Raw genomic sequence first — 24,100 nt, 5'->3', positions numbered from 1 at the left:
TCAAGTGAAAATCTGCTTGAAAGAAGTAAAAAGTGTCTAAAAACAAGCTGCTTTCATGTGATGAGTCTTATTTTAAGTACCTAGAATGAGACGTTTTGACTAGAAATAAGACAAATATTCTTGGTAAGATTTTGAGTTTTTGCAGTGCAGTAAGTATGCAGCTTTGGTTTACCCCAGATATCTAATGCCCGTCTATCTTTACTTTACTCTGGATGTAACTGGTTGATGAGAACAGAGTGAAACCTTTGCAGCTGATCCGTATTGAGCAAGAAGGGAAAACCCGCCGCCTGCATAGCAGCAGCTGGAATGTCTTCAACCGAGCCTTTACCCACGTCACACAGCGCCCAATAAAAGAGTTCATCTTTCCACTGACAGCTTCACAGCGGCATTTTAACTATCTGACATCATTATGGATCTGACGCTTATTTAGTGAAGACGAAGGTTTTTTGTTTCCATCAATCATTTCCAGCCACAAATATGTAAAACACACACACACTGACGCAACATAAACCACAGCTCAAAGACAAAGTACACTGCAAAAACTCTAAATCTTACCAAGAATATTTGACTAATTTCTAGTCAAAACAAATCTCATTACTTAAAATATGACTCATCACATTAAAAAGCAGCTTGTTTTTAGACACTTTTTACTTCTTTCAAGCAGATTTTCACTTGAAATAAGTAGAAAAATCTGATAGTGGAGCAAGTTTTTCTTTCTTATTACAAACACAAAAAAGATTTTTCTACTTATTTCAAGTGAAAATTAGTTTGAAACAAGTGAAAATGATCTAAAAACAAGTTAATTTTTAGGTGATGAGTCTTATTTTAAGTGGAAAGAGATTAGTTTTGACTAGAAATGAGACATTTTGACAAGAAATAAGACAAATATTCTTGGTAAGATTTTGAGTCATTGCAGTGTAGTTTGTCTTTCAGCTGTGGTTTTTATGTTGCGTCAGTGTGTGTGATCATCAGTGAGTCTCTACTGAATCATCCACAGTCGCTTTAAGTGGAAAGAGATTAGTTTTGACTAGAAATGAGACATTTTGACAAGAAATAAGACAAATATTCTTGGAAAGATGTAGAGTTTTTACAGTGTAGCCTACTGCCACGGGCTGCAGCTTCCTCGGTGATGAGCTGCTGGTGTCATGTCAACCTTCCCAACTGGAATCTCCACATTCCTCCTCCTCTTTGAGAAATGAAGCTCGGGCATCGGCAGCTCTTACCGGCAGCATTGTGTCCCACTTCCTCCCCGACACCACATTCCTCCCTCAACACAGGACGGATTGTTTCCTCCGCCTCGGGATGACACAGCAGCTGCCTCGGTGTGTTTATGCTGCATCACTCAGGTGTATCTGTATGTGTGTGTGTGTGTTTATGCTGTGTCACTCAGGTGTATCTGTATGTGTGTGTGTGTGTGTTTATGCTGTGTCACTCAGGTGTATCTGTATGTGTGTGTTTATTAGGGCTGGGACGATACGCTTTTCTCCCGATTCGATTCTTCTATGATTTTTTTGGATGGCGATTCGATTTAAATTGCGATTCTACAATATAGCCGATTCCCTCGTCTGCGTTGTGAACATTTATCTGCACACAAATACTGTAGGAGCCTATAAATTAACATACTCCATTATAAAGTGAACTTAAAGGGACAACGAGGAGTTTCTCCATCGGCAGAACCAAAAATTCCGCCACAATAAAAAAGTCTGATATTAATGTGGATGAATCTCCGTTACCACTTGTTAATGGTCCATTTTAGATAAATCTATGGTTTTGTCTCTATGGTTATTTTGTTATTATTAGTGGTGGTGGAAATGCTGGGCGAGCCGACCAGCGTTTCTTTACTTTCGGTTTCGTGGCGAGTCATGAGAATAACGCCGCCGTATGAATCTCCGTTTATGGTGGGAACTACGACGGTATGTGATCGTCTTCCAACCTCTGACTTTAATTCTTGATGAATGAAAACATGAGTCTGTCTTGCGCCGGTCAAAGAATTTCACGGTGCGGAGGCTCATAAATGTAGTGTGGAAACACTCACTTTAACAAAACTCCTTGTTGTCCCTTTAAAAAATCATCAAAAAGGATATTGCGATATTTATGTGAATTGATTTTTTCTCCCACCCCTAGTCCAGGTAAAACAGCGTTTTCCCACAGACTAATTGTACCAGAATGTTTTTCACCAACATCATTTCTTTGAGGTGTCTAGAACAACATACTAAAAGTCCTAAGAAATCCTAGTTGGGGAAATATGTTTAATTCTCATCATTATTTACTGTATAAAGTCTATGGTGCTGACAACAATACACCCCAATGGGGCTATTTTTTCCCTTTACTGCTATCACAATGAAACTTTACACAATGAAAGTATCCATGAAATGTAACATTTTTTGTATTACAAGTTTCTTTGAAAATGAATTTGAATATGCAAATGAGCCTTACACTAATCAAATATGCCCAAAATGCACCCGAATATGCTTATTTTCTTCCTTTACTCCTACCACAATGAAAATAGACATTAAAAGTAACATTTTTTGTATTACAAGTTTCTTGGAAAATGAATTTGTATATGCAAATGAGCAATACACTAATGGAATATGCCCAGAATACACCCGAATAGGCTTATTTTCTTCCTTTACTCCTACTTTACTCCTACATTTTCCAAGAAACTTGTAATACAAAAAATGTTACTTTTAATGTCTACTTTCATTGTGTAAAGTTTCATTGTGGTAGGAGTAAAGGAAAAAAACAAGCCTATTTGGGTGTATTTTGGGCATATTTGATTAGTGTAAGGCTCATTTGCATATTCAAATTCATTTTCAAAGAAACTTGTAATACAAAAAATGTTACATTTCATGGATACTTTCATCATGTAAAGTTTCATTGTGATAGGAGTAAAGGAAAAAATAGCCCCATTGGGGTGTATTGTTGTCAGCACCATAGACTTTATACAGTAAATAATGATGAGAATTAAACATATTTCCCCAACTAGGATTTCTTAGGACTTTTAGTTTGTTGTTCTAGACACCTCATAGAAATGATGTATGGTGAAAAACATTCTGTTACAATTAGTTCTATTTTTGGGTCCAAAATGAGGTAAATTGCCTGGACTATAGTGTTTATGCTGCGTGACTCAGGTGTGTGTGTGTATGTGTGTGTTTATGCTGTATCACTCAGGTGTGTATCTGTAGTGTCTGAAGTCGTTTCCTCACCGGTCTGCTGAGCTGCGTCCACCAGCATCACGGTCTTGGTGCGGCCGTCGGGCCCCAGCGTGCAAACCTCCTTCTGCACCGCCACGCTCCTGGTGGGGGGCCGCCGACCCCTCTGAGGCTGACACACCCCCAGCCCCCCTACGCCGACCCCCCCCAGCTGCTGCTGCTGCTGCTGCTGCTGCTGCTGCTGGAGGAGAGAGACAGAGAGACAGAGAGGCAGAGAGAGGATGAGGATGAGGAGGGACAAACAACATCTAATAGACACACACCACCAGGCAAAAGTCTGGTCTCACCTTCTCATTCAGTGGTTTTTCTTTTATTTTCATAACTTTCTACATCGTAGATTCAATCTGAGACGTCAGAACTATGAAGGAACTCACATGGAGTTATGTAGTAAACACCAAAGTGTTGAACAAAGCAGAATATGTTTAATATATTAGATTTGTTTCAAAGGAGGTTAAATCGAAAGCAACTGGACTTAGTTATTTATTTTCCTACACAAATAACTAAGTCCAGTTGCTTTCGATTTAACCTCCTTTGAAATACTATGACCTGGACAAATGAGAATATGCACCGGCCTATATTAGATTTGATCCAGTCGTCAGCTTCATGAGGTCGTCACCTGGAACGGTTTGTGTTTTCCAACAGTTGAAGGAGTTCTTCCCAGAGGAGCTGAGACCTTGTTGCTGTTTGACTTCACTCTGCTCCAACTCAGAGGACAGAGACACTTTGGTTTCTATTAACACTTTATATGAGTTCCTTCATAGTTCGGATGTCTCAGTTTTAAATCTACGATGTAGAAAGTGAAGTAAGAAGAAATTAAGGGGTTGCACTGTTCTGATATAAAGATCAGATATCGGCCCAGATGTTGACCAAATATCTCGATCGGGTATCGGATAACAACAACAAACACAGAGCATATCTGATTGAGTTTGTGCAATAATTCTTATAGTGCTCTTACTATGGTGAATTTATGAGGTGTATGTATGTGCTATGTTATGGGATATGTGCAATTCTGTTATGTCTTGTGTTTGCTGGGTTGGTGTGGCTGAGGTGTATTGTTTTTTGTCATTGCGGCCATCAAGGCCTTTATGGCGCAGTACAAGACAAATTTCCCTGAATGGGACAATAAAGTTTATCGTATCATATCGTAAAGTTAGAAAAGTAATGTTAAAGTCCAGCCTGATGCCTTCACTGTCTTCCAAAGGTGTACACAGTTTATTAATTCAACACTGGTATCGGTATCGGTATCGGTATCGGTATCGGTATCGGCGTTGGGACTGAAAAAGCCGGATCGGTGCATCTCGCTCTACTAAAAATACAGAAAGACCATTGGATGAGTGAGTTTGACTGGTAGTGTGTAACAGTAAGAGTAAGAGCTGCTGCTGTACCTTTGGGAGCAGACTGGGCCGGATCAAGCCCCTCCCCCTCTGGCCGGCCATCCCATAACCGGCACCCAGAGGCAGCGGCCGCTCGCCGACCTCGGCCGACACGGGGCCGACCACGCCGGCCTGCACGGGCCCGGCGTAGGCGGCGGGGAAGGGCTGGTAGAAGCCCATGACGGGGGGGCAGGGCGCCGGCATGATCTGGTAGTAGGCGTAGTCGTTGGAGACGGGCGGCTGCGGCGAGGACAGGATGGGGTAGGCCAGGTAGGGGCCGCCCGGGCCGGGGCTCGGCTGCTGCCAGCGCAGCTCCCCGCCGTTATACATGGGATGTTGCCTGGGGAGCAGCAGAGGACACAAGTTTTTATTTATTTATTCATTTAAGGAGGACAATGCACATTAATGAACATAATAAAATGGTATAACACTGCAAAAACTCTAAATCTTTCCAAGAATATTTGTCTTATTTCTTGTCAAAATGTCTACTTTCTAGTCAAAACTAATCTCTTTCCACTTAAAATAAGACTCATCACCTAAAAATTAACTTGTTTTTAGATCATTTTCACTTGTTTCAAACAAAGATTCCACTATCAGATTTTTCTACTTATTTCAAGTGAAAATCTGCTTGAAAGAAGTAAAAAGTGTCTAAAAACAAGCTGCTTTTTAATGTGATGAGTCTGATTTTAAGTTGAATGAGATTTGTTTTGACTAGAAATAAGACAAATATTCTTGGTAAGATTTTGAGTTTTTACAGTGAATGTGCCAGTGTTAGCCAACGGCTAGTTTCCAACTGTACATAAGGACATAACATAATTCATAAAACAGGAAAAACACATAACAACAAACACATGTATCCAACAGAAACCAACAGACATAAAAACTACAAAAAAAGACAATTAACATGACACTATTATAAAACAAAAACAAGAAGTGTAGTGCAATTTAACAGATTTAGGTGAGATGGACTATTTACGATGGATAAAATGGATGATGATGCAACAATGCAAGACCAAAACAGGGATTCTTAATGGAGTTGTGCTAGAATGGGTTGAGAACACAACGAAACCCAATATAATACAGTGTAATAAAGTGCTACAGTGCGCAAAGGTTGTGTCAATGTGTTAATAATCACAGCAAGTTTAACACTTTAATTCCCTGGAAAGATTATTTTAGGTCTATTTATACAATAACAATTGATTCATACTCTAGAATTTTTCAAATTAAGATTTTCTATCCACAAGTTTCCGAACGTCATCGATGGTCAAACCCAGAAGCCGGTTTTGCCGGTTTGTCGGAATTGTACGTTTACGTTTCCATGGTTTTCAGTCGTTGTCATAGTTGCGGTAAACGCATGTATCTATTAACGCTGGCTTTTAACACGGATGTCAGTCTGTGTGATATCTACTGTTAAAAGCTGCTGTGATGATCCATGCGTTTTACAGATTTTCATTGAAAAAAAAAAAAAAATCCATGCATTTACCGCAACTACCGAAACCATGGAAACATAAACATAAAATTCCACCGGAAGAGCAAAACCGGCAAAACAGGCTACGTTTTTGACGTTCGGAAAAAGGTGGATACAATAACAATTGATTCATACTCATTCATTAACAACTTAACATTTGTAACACTAACCACTCTCCATTATGTACATTTGGCTGTAAAAGTAGAAGTGGCCAAGACTCAAAAAGATTCATTTTGAATTTACACCACTAAATATTTTGTTGGGAGTACTGGAGGCTAAATGCCCGCAGATCGTAAACACGATCATTCTTTTGGGGAAAATATTTATAGCCTATTTAGGACCCCCAAAAAAACATCTTTGAACTTGCTTTATTTTAGAAATACAGTGCGTCGGCAATTTCTTTTGGAAAAAATTATCGCAACAAATCAAGATAAGGTGGAAATGCATAACAAAAAATGGGAAAAACGTACGTTTGAGTAAATGTATATTAAGTAGTTACTGTTAATTTGAGTAGTTTTACATCCCTTTTCTTATTTTTCTGTCCTGCTTTGGTCCTATTTTATTATGTCGTGAGGTTTGTTCTGTCTTTGGTTTTGCGTTTGTCTGTTTTGGTTAGTGTATTGTCAGTCTATACATTGTAATGTGTAATAAAAAATAATAAAAAATAAAAAATATATTCACAGCTACAAGATGTGTGAGGACTTCCACACCGCGGACGTGACGGACAAAAGACACGAAATGACAAAAAAACCTCACATTCTCAGTTCATCAATGTGTTTAGTTGAACTTTGTGTCAATTCGAACATTTTCCCACTGTGTTTTCTTCAGACATGGAATAAGAAAGTATTACAATAGGCTTTATTTGACTTTCCCATTGAAGATTAAGTGGGGGGGCTGTGTCACATGCACATGGTGATAAGGATCCAGATGACATTTTCACAGCCAGCGTACTATAGCGTCTGTTTCCTTGCATTCAAATCGTGGGGAAGGAAACAAAGCAGCGGATGTGAGCAGGATGCAGCAGACGACCGAGGACAAAGACCGAACCACTGGAAACTCTGGAAACACTGGAAACACGGACCACAGCTCCGCGTTTAAACTCTGGAGCTCTGGACGTTTCCATTCACGCCGAAGCAACAACACAGCAATCTAACATACGCTGCTGCTGTAAGGATCTAATCAAGATCTCAACACCAAGGACACAGTGTTCCCCTCTTCTTATTATATTATAGTATTATTATTATTACTATAGTAAACACTCTCATTCTCAGAATACAAAGCTCTCCTTCTGGTGCAGCTCAAAGTTTTCCCACAATGCCGCAGGGGACGGCAACATTTCATTTTTAGTATTCGCTTGCAGTGTTATATAAATATAGTTAAACAAAAATGATGTCAACTCCATGAGAAGCAATGGAAGGAGGAGATTTAGAGTAAAACCCAAACTCAGAAGCTGTGTTCAATACATTACTTAACATTAAACTAAAGGAAGAGGTCAGAGGTCGTCGTGTGCAGCTCCTTGTCTCTGGTGAATGAAGTAGGCAGGTATCAATGTGTGTGTTTTTAATCAAATAAATAGAGACATGAAATGTTTCGTTCTGTGTGTAATGGATCCATATAATGTAGTGGTTTCACTTTTTGAATTGAATTACTGACATGAATTAACTTTTCCATGATATTCTAATTTATTGAACTGCACCTTGAAGTAGTGTTGTAGTACTAGAGACCGGTCTTGGTCTCGAGACCGCATTTTCATGGTCTTGGTCTCGTCTTGGAATCAACTGCATTTTTACTCGGTCTTGTCTCGGTCTCGGTCGAGCTGGATTCCGGATTTCTGCTGTAATTTGTTTTTAAAAAATTGCAAATGTGTAAAATTCCCAAACTAAAATGTAACCAATAAAGTATTTTATTTTGAAAGTGAGGGCACCGGCTGTGGCAGTCATCAATCATTCGAGCTTCTCACTCAAACCACAAAGAATGAATCTGTATGTTTTGGTTCCAGGTGAGGGTAAAAGTTTGACGTCGTCCCAGCTGGCTCGCCAAATGTCACTTTACAAATGTTACACAGAGACTTTTTCTTCCCAGTTAACTCAAGCCTGGTACACATGAAGATAATCTGGCTGGTTTTGGCCCGATTTTCCGACCAAGGACAAAAATCGTCTGATTAGATTATCCTACGAGATTATGTGTGTTAAGAGTAAATATTAGACATGTTCACGATCAAAAGTCGTCTTGTGTGTTGGAGAAGCCGACGATTGTGAGTCACCGACTTTGTGACGTGAAATTGAATGTAGCCAATAAAGACGTGAGCTGACTGAAGAACAGAAGCATAAACATGTGACAGCATTGACTGGTTGCTGGTTTTGGAAGCATCATGTAAAATGGGGAAAGTACTTTCTACTACAGGCTGGTTGGCTTTACCAACAGTTTGAAATAAATGTATTTTTCAATATGACAAATAGGTTTGGTCTTGCCCCCTAAAAGTCTTGGCCTTGGTCACAACTCGGCCTCGGGTTAGGTGGTCTTGACTACAACACAACCTGGAAGACTTCCTACTTACTATTATTGATTTGGTTATTTTGGAAAAAATTTCTGTTAACACAGAATATTTTTGCTGCATGAGACTATGGACGCATATTTATGAGGAGACTTGTTAACCAACCAACCAACCAACCAACCATCCAATCAACCAACCAACCATCCATCCAACCAATCAAACAACCATCCAACCCAATCAATCAATCAATCAACCAACAAAACAACCAACCAACCATCCAACCCAATCAATCAACCAACCATCCAATCAACCAACCAACCATCCAATCAATCGACCAATCAACCAACCATCCAACTAATCAACCAACCAAACAACCATCCAACTAATCAACCAACCATCCAATCAACCAACCAACCAACCAACCAACCATCCAATCAACCAACCAACCATCCATCCATCCATCCATCCATCCATCCAACCAACCAACCAACCAACCATCCAAACAACCATCCAACTAATCAACCAACCAACCAACCATCCAACTAATCAACCAATCAACCATCCATCCAATCAACCATCCAACTAATCAACCAACCAACCAACTAATCAATCAACCAATCAATCAACCAACCAACCATCCATCCAACCAACCAACCAACCAACCAAACATTCAACTAATCATCCAACCAACCAAACATCCAACTAATCAACCAACCAACCAACCATCCAACCAACCAAACAACCATCCAACCAACCAATTAACCATCCATCCAACCAATCAACCAACCAGCCAACCAACCAACCAACCAACCAACCAACCAACCAACCAACCAACCAACCAACCAACCAACCAACCAACCAACCAAATAATCAACCAATCAACCAACCAATCAACCAATCAACCAACCAACCAACCAACCAACCAACCAACTAATCAATCAATCAACCAATCAACCAACCATCCAATCAACCATTCAACCAACTATCCAACTAATCAATCAACCAACCAAACAACCATCCAACCAACCAAACAACCATCCAACCAACCATCCAACCAACCATCCAACCAACCAACCAACCATCCAACTAATCAACCAACCAAACAACCATCCAACCAACCAACCATCCATCCAATCAACCAACCATCAAATCAACCAACAAATCAACCAACCATCCAATCAATCAACCATCCAACCAACCAACCATCCAACTAATCAACCAAACAACCAACCAACCAACCAACCAACCAACCAACCAACCAACCAACCAACCAACCAACCAACCAACCAACCAACCAACTAATCAATCAATCAACCAACCAACCAACCATCCAACTAATCAATCAATCAACCAACCAACCAACCAACCATCAATCCATCCATCCAACCAATCAACCATCCATCCATCCATCCAACCAACCAACCAACCAACCAACCAACCAACCAACCAACCATCCATCCATCCAACCAATCAACCATCCATCCATCCATCCAACCAATCAACCAACCAACCATCCATCCAACCAAAGTCGACAACGTTGGAGAAGTTGATAATAGAAACTAGACAGTGAAAGGAGCGTGTGGTGTGACGGACCTGTTGGGCTGGTTCTCCTGGACGAAAGGGTAGCAGGTGATGAGGTAGCTGGGGATGGGAGTGGTCTCCACCCCCCCAGCACCTCCTCCTCCTCCTGCTCCTCCTGCTCCTCCTCCTGCTCCTCCTGCTGCCTCTCCAGAGAGACTCATGACCAGCGATCCTTCCAGACCTTTCTTCTGTGGGATGAAGGGCTCCACCTCGGCTGAAAGCTTCACATCCTGCAGAGACACAGACCAGCACAGTCAGTCATGGTTATCATAGTTACTACCAGTGGTGTAGTCTAATGTTGTGTTGTTAGTGGGTAAACTGCTTTTCAGGTGGTAAGTAAACTGTTCATACTTGTATCACATAGACGCTGCTTCTCTAACTTTTTATATCAAGGACCCAAAACTGACACAAATTAGACCACGGACCCCCATTGGACAACATTTTGAAGCAAACACCAGAAATACACAAACAATCAATGTACGTTTAAATTAGGCGTACATTTTTGAAAGATTATAGAGACATTTCTGGAAAAAAAAGTGGTACAATTTCTCCAAAAAAGTTGAAACATTTCTAGGAAAAAAGTGGTAAAAAATTCTCACAAAAGAATAAATCAAAAAGTTAAAACATTTTTTTTTTAAAAAGTGGTAAATTTTGCAATTTAAAAAAAAAAGTTTAAATTTTTTTATAAGAAACTGGTAAAATTTCTCAAAGAAATTCTAGGAAAGGTGGTAAAACTTTTTTTAAAAAGGTCAAACAATACTAAAAAAAAAGTGGTAAAAGTAAAAATAGTATATAGTTAATAGTAAAAAAAAGTTTTATTTTAAATTGAGAAGAAACTGGTAAAATTACTCAAGAATTCTAGAAAAAGTGGCTAAATTTCCCAAAAAAAGGGGGGGCAAACAAGATGACCATGAATTACTTATGAAACAGCAATATTGTCCCCCAGTTTTGTTCAACCCTGTAACAACAACATACCAATTAATTCCCTGGTTTTAAAAATAATGGTTCAGTCCAACGTCCTCAGCACTGAGGAAGTGACATCACTGACATCACTGAAGTCGTTAGAAGAACAAACTGTAAAGAGAAGAACAGGCTGAGGCTCAGATATGTTACAGATATTATTATTATTACAGATACAGAAACACTTTCAGTCACCGACACATTGACACTGTTAACCGTTAAGGTGGTATTGTAATATTTCATTTCTTTATTTATTGAATTGGGACAGTGCACATTCATCAACACTGACGCATTAAGCATCAGTGTAAATGTGCCGGACTTTTAGCACAACTGCTAAATTTCAGCCGCAGTCCCATACAGCAGCAGGCCGCCTTAAATCAGCTTGTTATCATCACAGTGTCGTCTACTGATGTGAAAACCGTCAACTTCTCCCGCTCCAAACAGGAAGCAGAGAGGAGCAAAGATTCATCTGCTGTATCCTTTCAAAATAAAACAGGAAGTCATAAACACAACGTCTAGTCTAGTCTAGTCTAGTCAGCCTGATATGAAACTTCTATAAACTGATACACAGCTCTAGAAAAAACGAAGAGACCACTCCCAAAATGATCAGTTTCTCTGGTTTTACTATTTATAGGTATGTGTTTGAGTAAAATGTAATTATTTTTTTGTTGTTTTATTCTATCAACTACCGACAACATTTCTCCCAAAATTGAAAAGAAAATTGTAATTTAGAGCTTTTATTGGCTAATGACTAAACTAGTCTAAATAACAGAAATATCAAGTCTTTTCAGACCTTGAATAATAATAATAATGCAAAGAAAACATGTTCATATTTATTCTTAAACAACACAGCAAGAACATTTTAACTCAGGAAGAGTTTATTAACCAGTTTTAGTGGGATAATGTCAATGTTTAATCCCAGCAGTGGTTTTTATAATCTTCCTATAAAACCAGATGTGGTTCAGGTGATGAATGAGTTGTGTTTGTGTTGGTGTTTAAAAAAGAAAAGAACAGAATGACTGTCATACATGTAGAGATGCTTTTAACAAACATTTGTGAAAGTGCTCTCTTGTTTGTTTCCGAAACAAATAAAAGAGCACTTTCACAAAATGTTTCTGAGGCGATGAGGAGTTTATCGGCTCTTAACTCTCAGAGAAAGGTGAGAGTCTGACTCATGGTCTTTAAACTGCTCCTATCAATTATCACCAAGCATTAAAGTAAAAAGAAGAAACCAGAGGAAGATTCATCATCTCACTGTGAATCAATGAGTCAAACAGCTGAGTCATGTTTACTACAGGTGAAGAACAGCTGAGTCATGTTTACTACAGGTGAAGGACTGATAGGGATCTCAGTTAGAGACCAGACTCACTGATGTAGGTCAATGATACGAACAACACAAAGACACAGATCAGAGATATTATGGACTGGAACTATGAACAAACTTAAATAAACATATTAAAGGGATAGTTCAACATTTAGTCAAATTGGCCCATTGCCATAATCCCTATAGTCATAGCAGTAGGTTCGTTACCTTTAATTGTCGGTGCAAGCTGTTTTTAGAACGGCGGAGCAGAGCCGTGAGCTGCTCAGAGCTACGCTACGGAGGCTCATTATGGGATTTCTTGGTTTCCCTCATCAAACTCATCAAATACACAATCCAACAACTCCAAACGTCTGTAGTGGAGACCGAAATCACCAAATTCACCAAAATAAAAGTGTTCACCAACATAAAACTTATAAAATAGACATTAACTTGTAATACAATAGAAGCAAAAGGTTAACTTAATGGCTCGGGGACTTTCTTGAAGAGTAAAATTGAAGTTAAATTGAAGAGTTTCACCGCATTTTATTAGCTTGGTGCTTTTATTTTGACGGAAAGGCCTGAACGTTACCAGACAGAGTTGTTTTAGAGGGAAATTCATGCAAAACCACTGATGTGCGTTGCCTTCAGGGACAGTTTTTCATCAACAGTCTCTGTATTTCCCTCTAAAACAACTCTGTGTGGTAACGTTGTGTTATTATCTCATAGCGTGGTGAATGTGCAGGTCACAACTTGTCCACCAGAGCGTTGTGGAGTTGTTGGATTGTGTATTTGATGAGTTTGATGAGGGAAACCAAAGAAATCCCATAATGAGCCTCCGTAGCGTAGCTCTGAGCAGCTCACGGCTCTGCTCCGCCGTTCTAAAAATAGCTTGCACCGACAATTAAAGGTAACGAACCTACTGCTATGACTATAGGGACTATTATGGCAATGGGCCAATTTGACAAAATGTTGATGAACTATCCCTTTAAAGGAGGTTTAACAGGTCAAAGAGTCGATGTTAAAATTAACAGAAGTCAACGCTGCTTCTTCGGTGCTTCTCATCAGACACCACGTTGACACTGAGGTGAACTGAGGTGTGTGTGTGTGTGTGTGTGTGTGTGTGTGTGTGTGTGTGTGTGTGTGTGTGTGTGTCTGTGTGTGTGTGTGTGTGTGTGTGTGTGTGTGTGTGTGTAGATGCTGAGGAGAGGTGACAGGGTTCAGCAGCACAAAGAGCAGCTCTCTCTCCTCTGGTCCATGAATAGAGAGTCAGTGAACGTCACACAGACGCTATTGTCTCTCTGCTGCCGTCTGTGGGCCGTCCTCGCCGTCCTCGCCCGCTCCTTCGCTAATCTCTAATCTCTAATCTGTAATCTGTGGGACCCATCCATCCATCCATCCATCCATCCATCCATCCATCCATCCATCCGTCCATCCATCCATCCATCCATCCACACTGCAAAAAACTCAAAGATCTTACCAAGAATATTTGTCTTATTTTTAGTAGGGCTGGGCGATATGGCAAAAATATCATATCACGATTTTTAAAAAATGAAGTCACGATTTCGATTTCATCACGATTTTAAATCGAAAAAAGGAAAAATAGACAATTTAGGCCAAACAACGTAAACATAGTAAAAGGTAAACAACAACACTCTGATAAAGTGCACTCTTGCAACATAAAGGTAGCTTTCAATAAACATGAAAGTAAAATCTTAATGAAGACATGACTGTTTGTTTTATTCAACACAGTTGTTTTAACAGGATTTTAAGTATCAAAACACTACATAGCTGATTGAAAAGGGTCAAATAAAGCAACTGTTGTTTTCTCTTTTAGCAAACTTTGCAAATGTCCTTTGTTTGGTCTTTGCAGCATAGAACTGTAGTTTATAGAATATATATATATATATATTATAGAATGAGCCCCAGACGATCCTACGATCTCTGCACTTTGGCAGATCGTCTACACGCTCTGATCCTTCACCATCTAATATCACCATATCGCCCAGCCCTAATTTTTAGTCAAAATGTCATTTCTAGTCAGAATAAATCTAATTCTACTTAAATAAGACTCACCACATTAAAAAGTAGCTTGTTTTTAGACACTTTTTACTTCTTTCAAGCAGATTTTCACTTGAAATAAGTAGAAAAATCTGATAGTGGAGCAAGTTTTTCTTTCTTATTACAAGCACAAAAAACTTTTTTAATATTTGTCTTATTTCTTGTCAAAATGTCTCATTTCTAGTCAAAACTAATCTCTTTCCACTTAAAATAAGACTCATCACCTAAAAATTAACTTGTTTTTAGATCATTTTCACTTGTTTCAAACAAATTTTCACTTGAAATAAGAAGAGTTCATTTGCAAAAGCAGGTAAGTGCCATTTTGGAAAAAAAAATGAGCTGAGGCTTTGTAATTATTCTTTGCATAGTGTTGTTTTCAATGAAACTTTATTTTTTTGAGATATGTCTGTTTTGTTACATCTCAAAGTCACTCAACTTTGGTTTGACTGATATCACCTTATGTAAATAAAAAATAAAAAATGAAGTTATCTGCTTTTGCAAATGAACTCTTCTTATTTCAAGTGAAAATTAGTTTGAAACAAGTGAAAATGATCTGAGAACAAGTTAATTTTTAGGTGATGAGTCTTATTTTGAGAGGAAAAAGATTTGTTTTGACTAGAAATGAGACATTTTGACAAGAAATAAGACAAATATTCTTGGAAAGATGTAGAGTTTTTGCAGTGCATCCATCCACAGAGCTGCTGGTGTTGTAGTAACTTTAAGATAATTCAAATAGTTCCACTAAACTATAGAGCTGCAACAATTAATCCATTAATCGAACAATAATCAATTATTAAATGAATCGTCAACTATTCTGATAATCTAATAATCAGTTTGAGTCGTTTTTATAAATAAAAAAAGCTCCAGATTCTCTGATTGCAGCTTCTTCAATGTGAATATTTCTGGTTTCTTTGTTCCTTTATGACAATAAACTGAGTCTCTCTTTGGTTTGTGGACAAAACAAGACATTTTTAGACATTTTTTAACATTTTATTGACCAAACAACTAATCGATTAATGGTTTAAATAATCAACAGAATAATTGATAATGAAGATAATCGTTAGTTGCAGCTCTAGGTTGTGGGAGGAGACTTCAGCAGGTTGTGTGCTGTGTTCTTCAGGTTTTAGTTTTAGTTTATTTATAATGGGACTCTGCATATTCATCATGAACATACAAAATAATTAATAAGTTGTAAAAATCCCAGATTTAATTTCCATCTGCAGTTCAGTTCAATCCAAACTGTGTTCACATTAAATATCATGGTTTAGATTTCAGATCAAATCATCTTTTCTTTGTAGCTGAGGAGGAATAATGTAAATATCAAGACACATGGTTGTTATGATGAGGACTGCGAAGGCAAGGCAGTTTTATTAGTATAGCCCGTTTTTACCACCAGTTTGTCTCAAAGGGCTTTACATCCCATAATAACAACATCCTCTGTCCTTAGACCCTCACATCCACTGAGGGAAAACTCCATAGAAAACCCTTTTAACAGGGACCGGTCTACAATGATCAGACCACTGTGTCCAACCAGGACCACACTGCAAAAACTCGAAGTCTTTCCAAGAATATTTGTCTTATTTCTTGTCAAAATGTCTCATTTCTAGTCAAAACTAATCTCTTTTCTCTTAAAATAAGACTCATCACCTAAAAATTAACTTGTTTTTAGATCATTTTCACTTGTTTCAAACTAATTTTCACTTGAAATAAGTAGAAAAATCTGACAGTGAAAGCACGTTTTATTTTGTGTTTGTAATAAGAAAGAAAAACTTGCTCCACTATCAGATTTTTCTACTTATTTCAAATGAAAATCTGCTTGAAAGAAGTAAAAAGTGTCTAAAAACAAGCTGCTTTTAATGTGATGAGTCTGATTTTACGTAGAATGAGATCTGTTTTGACTAGAAATAAGACAAATATTCTTGGTAAGATTTTGAGTTGTTTCCAGTGCAGGACCGGGACCGTCAGAGGATCAGTGTGTGTGTGTGTGTGTGTGTGTGTGTCAGTGAGAACAGCTGTGGCTGTGACAGAGGCAGTGAGGTCACAGCCAGATGTTGAGTCCGTCGCCGCGACGACAGGAGCCACTGATCTCACTGGCCTCTGTTTGTGTCAGGCTTCATCTGCTCCGAGTGTGTGTGTGTGTGTGTGTGTGTGTGTGTGTGTGTGTGTGTGTGTCCTGCACGATACCAGCAACACGTCCGATTTAATCTGTCGGATAATCGATTAGTTTGGTTAATAAAATGTCTAAAAACATCGTTCAGTGTTTCTCAAACCACCAGACGACATCGTCCTCTAATGTCTTGTTTTGTCCACAAACCAAAGAGAGACTCAGTTTATTGTCATGAGGGAACAAAGAAACCAGAAATATTCACATTGAAGAAGCTGCAATCAGAGAATCTGGAGCTTTTTTTATTTAAATAAACGACTCAAACTGATTATTAGATTATCAGAATAGTTGAGGATTAATTTAATTAGCAGCAGTGACCCTGAACACAACACGAACTTCCTTCACTCGGAGCTCAACTTAAACATTTTAGGAGCCAAAGCTGAAATGTTAGAGACGCACAACGCTCATCATAAACCGACTCACAAAACTATTATTCACGTTTCCTTTTCATCCACGATCCTCACACACATCGATCGGCCCGACTGACTCCTGTCATGACAGACTTCAGATTCTTTCAGGTCTCGTCCACACGAACACGCGTATTTTGAAACCAAACTTTTACTTGCGTCCACACCACCGGTGTGATAAAAAATATCTACATCCACATGAGACCGCAAAATCCGCCTCAAACAATGTCCTGCACATGCCAAAGCAGTAGGTGGCGATAGCACTCCTAACAGGAAGGCCATTTTACCCAATCACAAGGCTGGAAAAATTCATACCAGGAAAAACAACAATGGCTATGCTAAATGCTAAATGTTAAATAGCACCAGTAACAGCAGCTCCGTCAGCTGGTCACGTCTAGAGCTCCACTAGTCTCCATGGATACAACTCACTGTTTACCCTCGCACAGTGTGACGTCGAACAATGTCGACAAGAAATCACGGTTTTCCTCAGTTTTCCTGTCCCACACATGAAGCTGAAACCGGACTTTTCTAAAAAGTTCTCCCTGGACTCCGGTTACAAATCATCATGTCTTCGAATTATGGATACATTGTATTTCATTCATATAATATTTGTATTAGTGTGTGTTGTAGAAACCAATCATGTGAGCCTTCTGTCTATGACGCGGTTCCCTGCGCTTCCAATCAGGGAGGCAGGCACGGGATTTAAATCCCCTCAGTCACATAGGCTCCGTTTGCTCTGAAGAAGACATCATGTCGAAACCTGAATAAATCTATAAAACTGACCGTGTGCTCCAGTGTCCTCCCTCTGTTTCCAGGTTAGAAAAAACTCTGGTTTCAGGAGCCGATAACTGCGGTTCCCTATGCCCTATGGGACAAATAAAGTAATCTCAACTCAACTAAAGTTCCGTGTGGATGAAAGAACAAACCGCGCAGAGACACACGGTTTTAAAAATACCCGGGTTCGTGTGGACGGTCCCTAACCCTAACCCTAACCCTTCCAGGTTTCACCAGAGTTTTGTTTTAAAAGAAGGTTGCTCATCATCGTGTCAGTAGATGAACAATTTACTTTTTTCATTTATATTTTATTTATCTTAGGAGTCAGATTCTTCTGGTGGTGACCAACAGCTGCTCCCTGCTCCAGACCGGACCGGACCGGACCGGACCGGTCCAACTGGTTATTGATTAGTTTTACTGAGTGAACCGAGGACACAGTCACACATTAAACCCTGTTGGTCACAGTCACAACAACAACAACAACAACACACTGAACTTTCTGCATAGCTCACACACACACACACACACACACAGACACACACACACACACACACACACACACAGGAATGTGACACATGCAGAAGAACCGGAGCGTCGTCCTCCACCGAACCGGAGCGTCGACATTCCTGTTCCTGTCACCGCTGAGTGTCACCTGCAGAGCTGCAGACTCACACCTTCTACCAGGAGAACAGCCGAGCTTTAGTTCCAATGCTGCATCCTTATTTAAAGGGATAGTTCAACATTTTTCACAAACTGGCCCATTGCCATAATCCCTATAGTCACAGCAGTAGGTTTGTTACCTTCACTGCAAAAACTCAAAATCTTACCAAGAATATTTGTCTCATTTCTAGTCAAAACAAATCTAATTCTACTTAAAATAAGACTCATCACATTAAAAGCAGCTTGTTTTTAGACACTTTTTACTTCTTTCAAGCAGATTTTCACTTGAAATAATCTGATAGTGGAGCAAGTTTTTCTTTCTTATTACAAACACAAAAAACGTACTTTCACTGGCAGATTTTTCTACTTATTTCAAGTGAAAATTAGTTTGAAACAAGTGAAAATGATCTAAAAACAAGTTCATTTTTAGGTGATGAGTCTTATTTTAAGTAAAAAGAGTTTAGTTTTGACTAGAAATGAGACATTTTTACAAGAAATAAGACAAATATTCTTGGAAAGATTTTGAGTTTTTGCAGTGTTTGATTGTCGGTGCAAGCTATTTTTAGAACGGCGGAGCAGAGCCGTGAGCTGCTAGGAGCTACGCTATACGGAGGCTCATTATGGGATTTCTTGGTTTCCATGGTCATCAAACTCATCAAATACACAATCCAACAACTCCACAACAAAACGCTCTGGTGGACAAGTTGTGAGCTGCACATTCACCACGCTATGAGATAATAACACAACGTTACCACACACACAGAGTTTGGCAAATGTACTGTTACTTGTTGCACATGTTGCAGGTAGATGAAGATATATTTCGTTGCACTTTCTCAAGTTTTAGGGGCAAAATGCCTCCGTGTGGGGGCAGAATCTGCAGACCATGAACACAAGAGCAGCTCCTTCCCACAGACCTGAATCTGTCCAACACTGTCAATAACCATCTGATACCAAACCACCACTTCCTCATTATAACATTTATAAATATATACACATATATTCAGTATTTAGCCTATTATTTATCTCATTGCACTACTAGCTATCTCATTGTTTATCTGCATGACCAACTGACTATCTTTAATCCACCGGCCGCTTTAACCAGTTATATTTGTACTTGTTGTGTTGTCTGTTGTGTTTTTATTTAGTTGTGGCTGTTCTCATTCTCTATTATGTTTAAATATGAAGAGTTCTTTTGCAAAAGCAGATATATAAACGCCATTTTGAAGAAAAAAAAAAGAGCTGATGCTTTTTGAATTATTCTTTTCAACATAGTGTTGTTTTCAATAAAGCTTTTTTCTTTTAGCTACATCTGTTTTGTTTTGTCTCATCTCTTTGGTCAAAGCCACTCAACTCTGGTTTGACTGATATCACCTGGTGGAAATAATAATTACAAAAAAAAATGTTTCTAAGTTATCTGCTTTTGCAAATGAACTCTTCATATCTAATTAGCTACACATAGGCTACATACATGATGCTAGTACAGTAGCCTATATATTTATTTAGTGTGTGTGTGTGTGTACAAGTGATGATAAACTAGAGTTAAATCCCTTGTATGTCTGCAGATACTTGGTGAATAAACGTGTTTTTGGTTCTGGTTCTGGTTCTGGTCCCGTCAGTTGATTGACAGCTCAGACTGAGCTAGCTGCAGCAGCTAACAGGCTAACAGGCTAACGCGGCTAGCTAGCTAACACTCCAACTGACAGTCTGACGCGTTTCTGTTTATTAACGTTATAAAATGTTGTCATGTCGATTAACCAGAGTCTTTTCATAACGTGAACTGACACCGACAAACACACACTGACAATGACACACACACACTGACAGACAGACACACACACACAGACAGACACACGCAGCAGTGTTTCCGTTAGCCGCAGCAGACAGCTAGAGCTAGCCCGCTAAGCTAAGCTAACATGCTAACACCATATTAAACCTGTTATCTCGGGATAAAAACATGTGATTTACATGACGGAGCTTCAACTCATCAGCTCAGTCCGACTGGTTTATCTGTTTCATCCCCACGGCGACACGACACGATGACTGACACGGACCAGAACCAGAACCAGGACCAGGACCAGGACTGGACCCAGGACCAGGACTAGGACTAGAGACCAGAACCAGGACCAGAATCCCGTTGTAAACACACGTACAATGACAATAAAGTATCTTGACATCTGGCCCAGACCCAGACCCGGTAGACCCAGTAGACCCAGGAGTAGAGCGGTCGTACCTTGCTGTCGCAGCCGTCCATGTCAGGCCGCTCCCCGCAGACGGAGCCTCCTCAGGCCGCTGAAGCCGTCAGGACCGCGGCCTCCGCTGCAGCCGCTTCATGCCCGGGGAGGAAACCATCAAACACTCGGTGACTAACGGAGAGAGGAGACAGCCACTGACTGACTGACTGACGCCCAGTTCCTCCTCTGAACTCCGGCTACTGAGGCCAACAGACCGATACTGTGGCTGGTAGAGGAGGCAGCCTCCCTCCCTCCCTCCCGTTACTGTGACTGCTCCTCTGGTTCCTCCTCCTCCTGCTCCTGCTGCTCCTCCTGCTGCGTCAGCTGACCTGACGACCTGACGGCTCCACAGCCCGAGATGAGCCGAGCTGACTGAGCCGCCGACAGGCAGCGAGGGGACTGGGGAGGGAGGGAGGGAGGGGCTACTGTAAAAGAGAGTAACAACAGAGCCAGTCTAAATTCTCTGGTAAGGAGTAAGGACAGCATCGGTCCAATGGCAGCGCCTCCTGGTGGAGGAATGTGGGTTTTGCAAAAGAACTGACATCTCTGCATTGTTGGTGAATGAGCAGTGTGGTGTTTTCAATCATTTAAAGGGATAGTATCTTTTTTCTTTTAAAGTGGGGTTGTATGATCTACAAATCGCCCCTAAGTACTTTAATTGACCTCTGGCTAAGCCACGCCCCCAAACGCGATGAGCCAATCACAGTGCGCATAGCTAGCCCATACACTGGGACATTCTCTGCTTCCACGTCCATTGAAATGCATTGCAGTTAGTCAGTTTTCATTGGTTATTATATGTTTTTTAAGTTTAAAATGGTCAAACAGTGTTCATGGGGTACATGCAGCTCTGACACTAGGTATCCTGAGAGGCCACGGGGGGGATTTTTTTTAACCCTTTCCTAAGCCACATCTCAACCGAGAGAAGTGTCTGCTCTGGATAAAGTTATGCAGTAGACCACAACACCAACTAAACCTGGATAAACTTAACAAGGATGTCTACATCTGTTCTAAGTTAAGTCAACAACGTATTTGAGGCAACATATTGTCAGAGATGTTTAGATGTTAGCCAGTATCACAACTAAGCATAAAGCCCGCTAGCTTAATGCTAACGTATAATGTAAAACTCCATAGACAGGCTAACAGAAATTAGCCCGTCGCTATCGACAGCCATAGCAGTAAAGCTAAGTGAAGTTTTGGTGACTTCCAGATGATATTTAATCTTTCTGTCTCTCCTGTGAAATGTCTCCTACTGTGACAGCTGTTGCCATAGCAACTGTCACCGAATGTTGACTGTTTGTCCCAGTGAGTGGAGGGGGCGGGGCTTAGCCATTTCTAGATCACCCACGTTGATAGCATCATTGAGGATCCTTTACAGATAAACACATTTGGTTGAAATCGGGCCAAAGGCCATTTTCGAAAGTTTTTAAAATATAAGTTAAGGAAATCTATTAATTTTGAGATAAATTACGGTCGCTCCAAATTACTTTTTTAAAAGTTTGTCGCCTTACAAATTTAAGTTTAAAAACACTAAAATATCTTTGTTTGAAGCTTTCACGTACATGCATGTTTTAAATGTTTGGAAAATGGCCAAATATCTCTTTATTTTAAGTATTTTAAAAATTGGCCACTCAAAGGTCTTAACCGTCTTTGACCCACATCACAAGCAACTCAATGGTATTTTTCATGCTGCATTCACCTGAAATTGGGCGGACGGCAGACGGACGACAGCCACTGAGCCGACAGCTCCGGTGTCTCCGCTGAGTTTCCGTGGTTACCTACCGTCACGCTGCCACTGAAGGTAAAAACATGGCGACACCACATGGCAGCAGCACCGAGCTTACCCGCTCCATGGAGATATGAATGATATGAACGGCTCATTCAGAGCTGAAAGGAACACTTCACTTTGTTGATGGGGGGGATTACTGGTTAATGAAAAACAGACTGAAGAACCAAATAATACATTTTCATGAAGAGATAACAGGAGAAGTTACACAATGTCCCTTTAAAGGTGAAGCTAACGTGTCGATATCGACTCAAAGAGTGTTACTTTATTATAGGAGCCCAGATGAACTCAACACATAGTACCCCGGGGGCAAAATCCCAGTTTTTTGGAAAACAGACACAGAGCGTTGTAAAAGGTTTGACAGCAGAAATGATCTGTAGGAACTTGAAGGATTAAAACCTGGGTGGACAACCCGGTCAACTAGCTGCTGGAAAGCTACAGGGGACAAAACCCCTTTCTGGGGTCATTCTGCTGGTGAAATGATGTAAATACAAATATTTAGGTACTACAATGGCATAAATAGTCATACAACTATAACATTTGGCAGAGAGTATCTTGACCATAGACTGTAAAAAGAATGGACGTAGCGTCCGTGACGTCACCCATTGGTTTTGGGGAGTCGTTTTTGTGACTCCAACATGGCGGCCTGAACAGCGCCATGTTGGATTGGCCGGCCGAGAACCCGCCCACTGGCCTCGAAGCAGCCTGTCTCCGGACCGCTCCGGACCTGTCACTCAACGTTTCCGCGCCCTAATTGGTCAGAGTTTTAACCTAATAACAGTAAAACGGTAGAGTTTAAAAAAAATTCACCCCCCTCAGAGTGTGTGCGGGGGTAGAAACTATCGATTGAGAAAAAAAAACGTTCTGACACCAGGCTTTTAACATGTTTACTGAGGATGTAAAATCGGCGATTTTAACATGGGGGTCTATGGGGAATGCTCCCTTCTGACACCAGCCCCCAGAGGAAGCCGGGGGGATTGCAGTTTTTTGAACGTGGAAGTGAGCTTCACTTCTCAGACCCACAACTGCCCCCTTGATCTTGACACATAGGGGGAGGCAGGAAAAAAAGATTCTGGGGTTTGTTGCAACTGGATTTTAAGATATCACCCTCAACATCCCAAAAAAGACAAAAAAAAAGTACTGTTCGCCTGACAAATTCTCATGAAAATTATTATTTTTCAGCACTTTATGGAGAATATCTATGCCTAACATGTATATAGAAAACTTCCTTAATTCATAAGCTTCCATTTGAGTCCAAGATAGCCTTTCTATCTCCAAAGCCCCACTTGCTGTGGCCAACGGTCTCCTCTATCTATCTGTTCCAGAAATAGAATGTTTTCTGATCAGGCCAGTTAACATGGAGTTTTTCACAATAGGTGTTGCATTGTTTGGAGACAGCCTGTAGCTTTCCAGTAGCTAGTAGAAAGGCTATCTGGGACTCAAATGGAAGCTTATGAATTAAGGAAGTTTTCTATATACATGTTAAGCATAGATATTCTCCATAAAGTGCTGAAAAATAATAATTTCCATGAGAATTTGTCAGGCGAACAGTACTTTTTTTAATGTCTTTTTTGGGATGTTGAGGGTGATATCTTAAAACCGAGTTGCAACAAACCCCAGAATCTTTTTTTC

General features: G+C 40.1%; 1 protein-coding gene across 4 annotated transcripts in view; it reads right to left on the bottom strand.

Annotated features, from left to right (window-relative positions):
• secisbp2l (SECIS binding protein 2-like) overlaps positions 1 to 21,007 on the bottom strand; it is a 54,245-nt gene extending 33,238 nt beyond the window's left edge. Inside the window, exons 1-5 of one of the 4 annotated variants that reach the window (XM_085804768.1) lie at positions 20,685 to 20,708; positions 11,104 to 11,202; positions 10,141 to 10,358; positions 4,598 to 4,925; positions 3,207 to 3,393 (exon numbers count right to left, since the gene is read on the bottom strand). In XM_085804768.1, the coding sequence (XP_085660894.1) occupies positions 3,207 to 3,393; positions 4,598 to 4,925; positions 10,141 to 10,289 (664 nt within the window). In that variant the 5' untranslated portion in view covers positions 10,290 to 10,358; positions 11,104 to 11,202; positions 20,685 to 20,708. Of the gene's footprint in view, positions 1 to 3,206; positions 3,394 to 4,597; positions 4,926 to 10,140; positions 10,359 to 11,103; positions 11,203 to 20,684 lie in introns of all 4 variants that reach the window. The other 3 variants (XM_085804740.1, XM_085804749.1, XM_085804758.1) reach the window with 3 other exon arrangements.
• Positions 21,008 to 24,100: the final 3,093 nt, after the last annotated feature.

The sequence above is a fragment of the Trachurus japonicus genome, chromosome 3 (genome assembly GCF_045865225.1).
Source record: "Trachurus japonicus isolate A0001 chromosome 3, Traja_1.0".
Lineage (NCBI taxonomy): Eukaryota > Metazoa > Chordata > Actinopteri > Carangiformes > Carangidae > Trachurus > Trachurus japonicus.
Note: the sequence above shows the minus strand (reverse complement) of the source record. Positions and strands in the feature narration are given on the sequence as shown.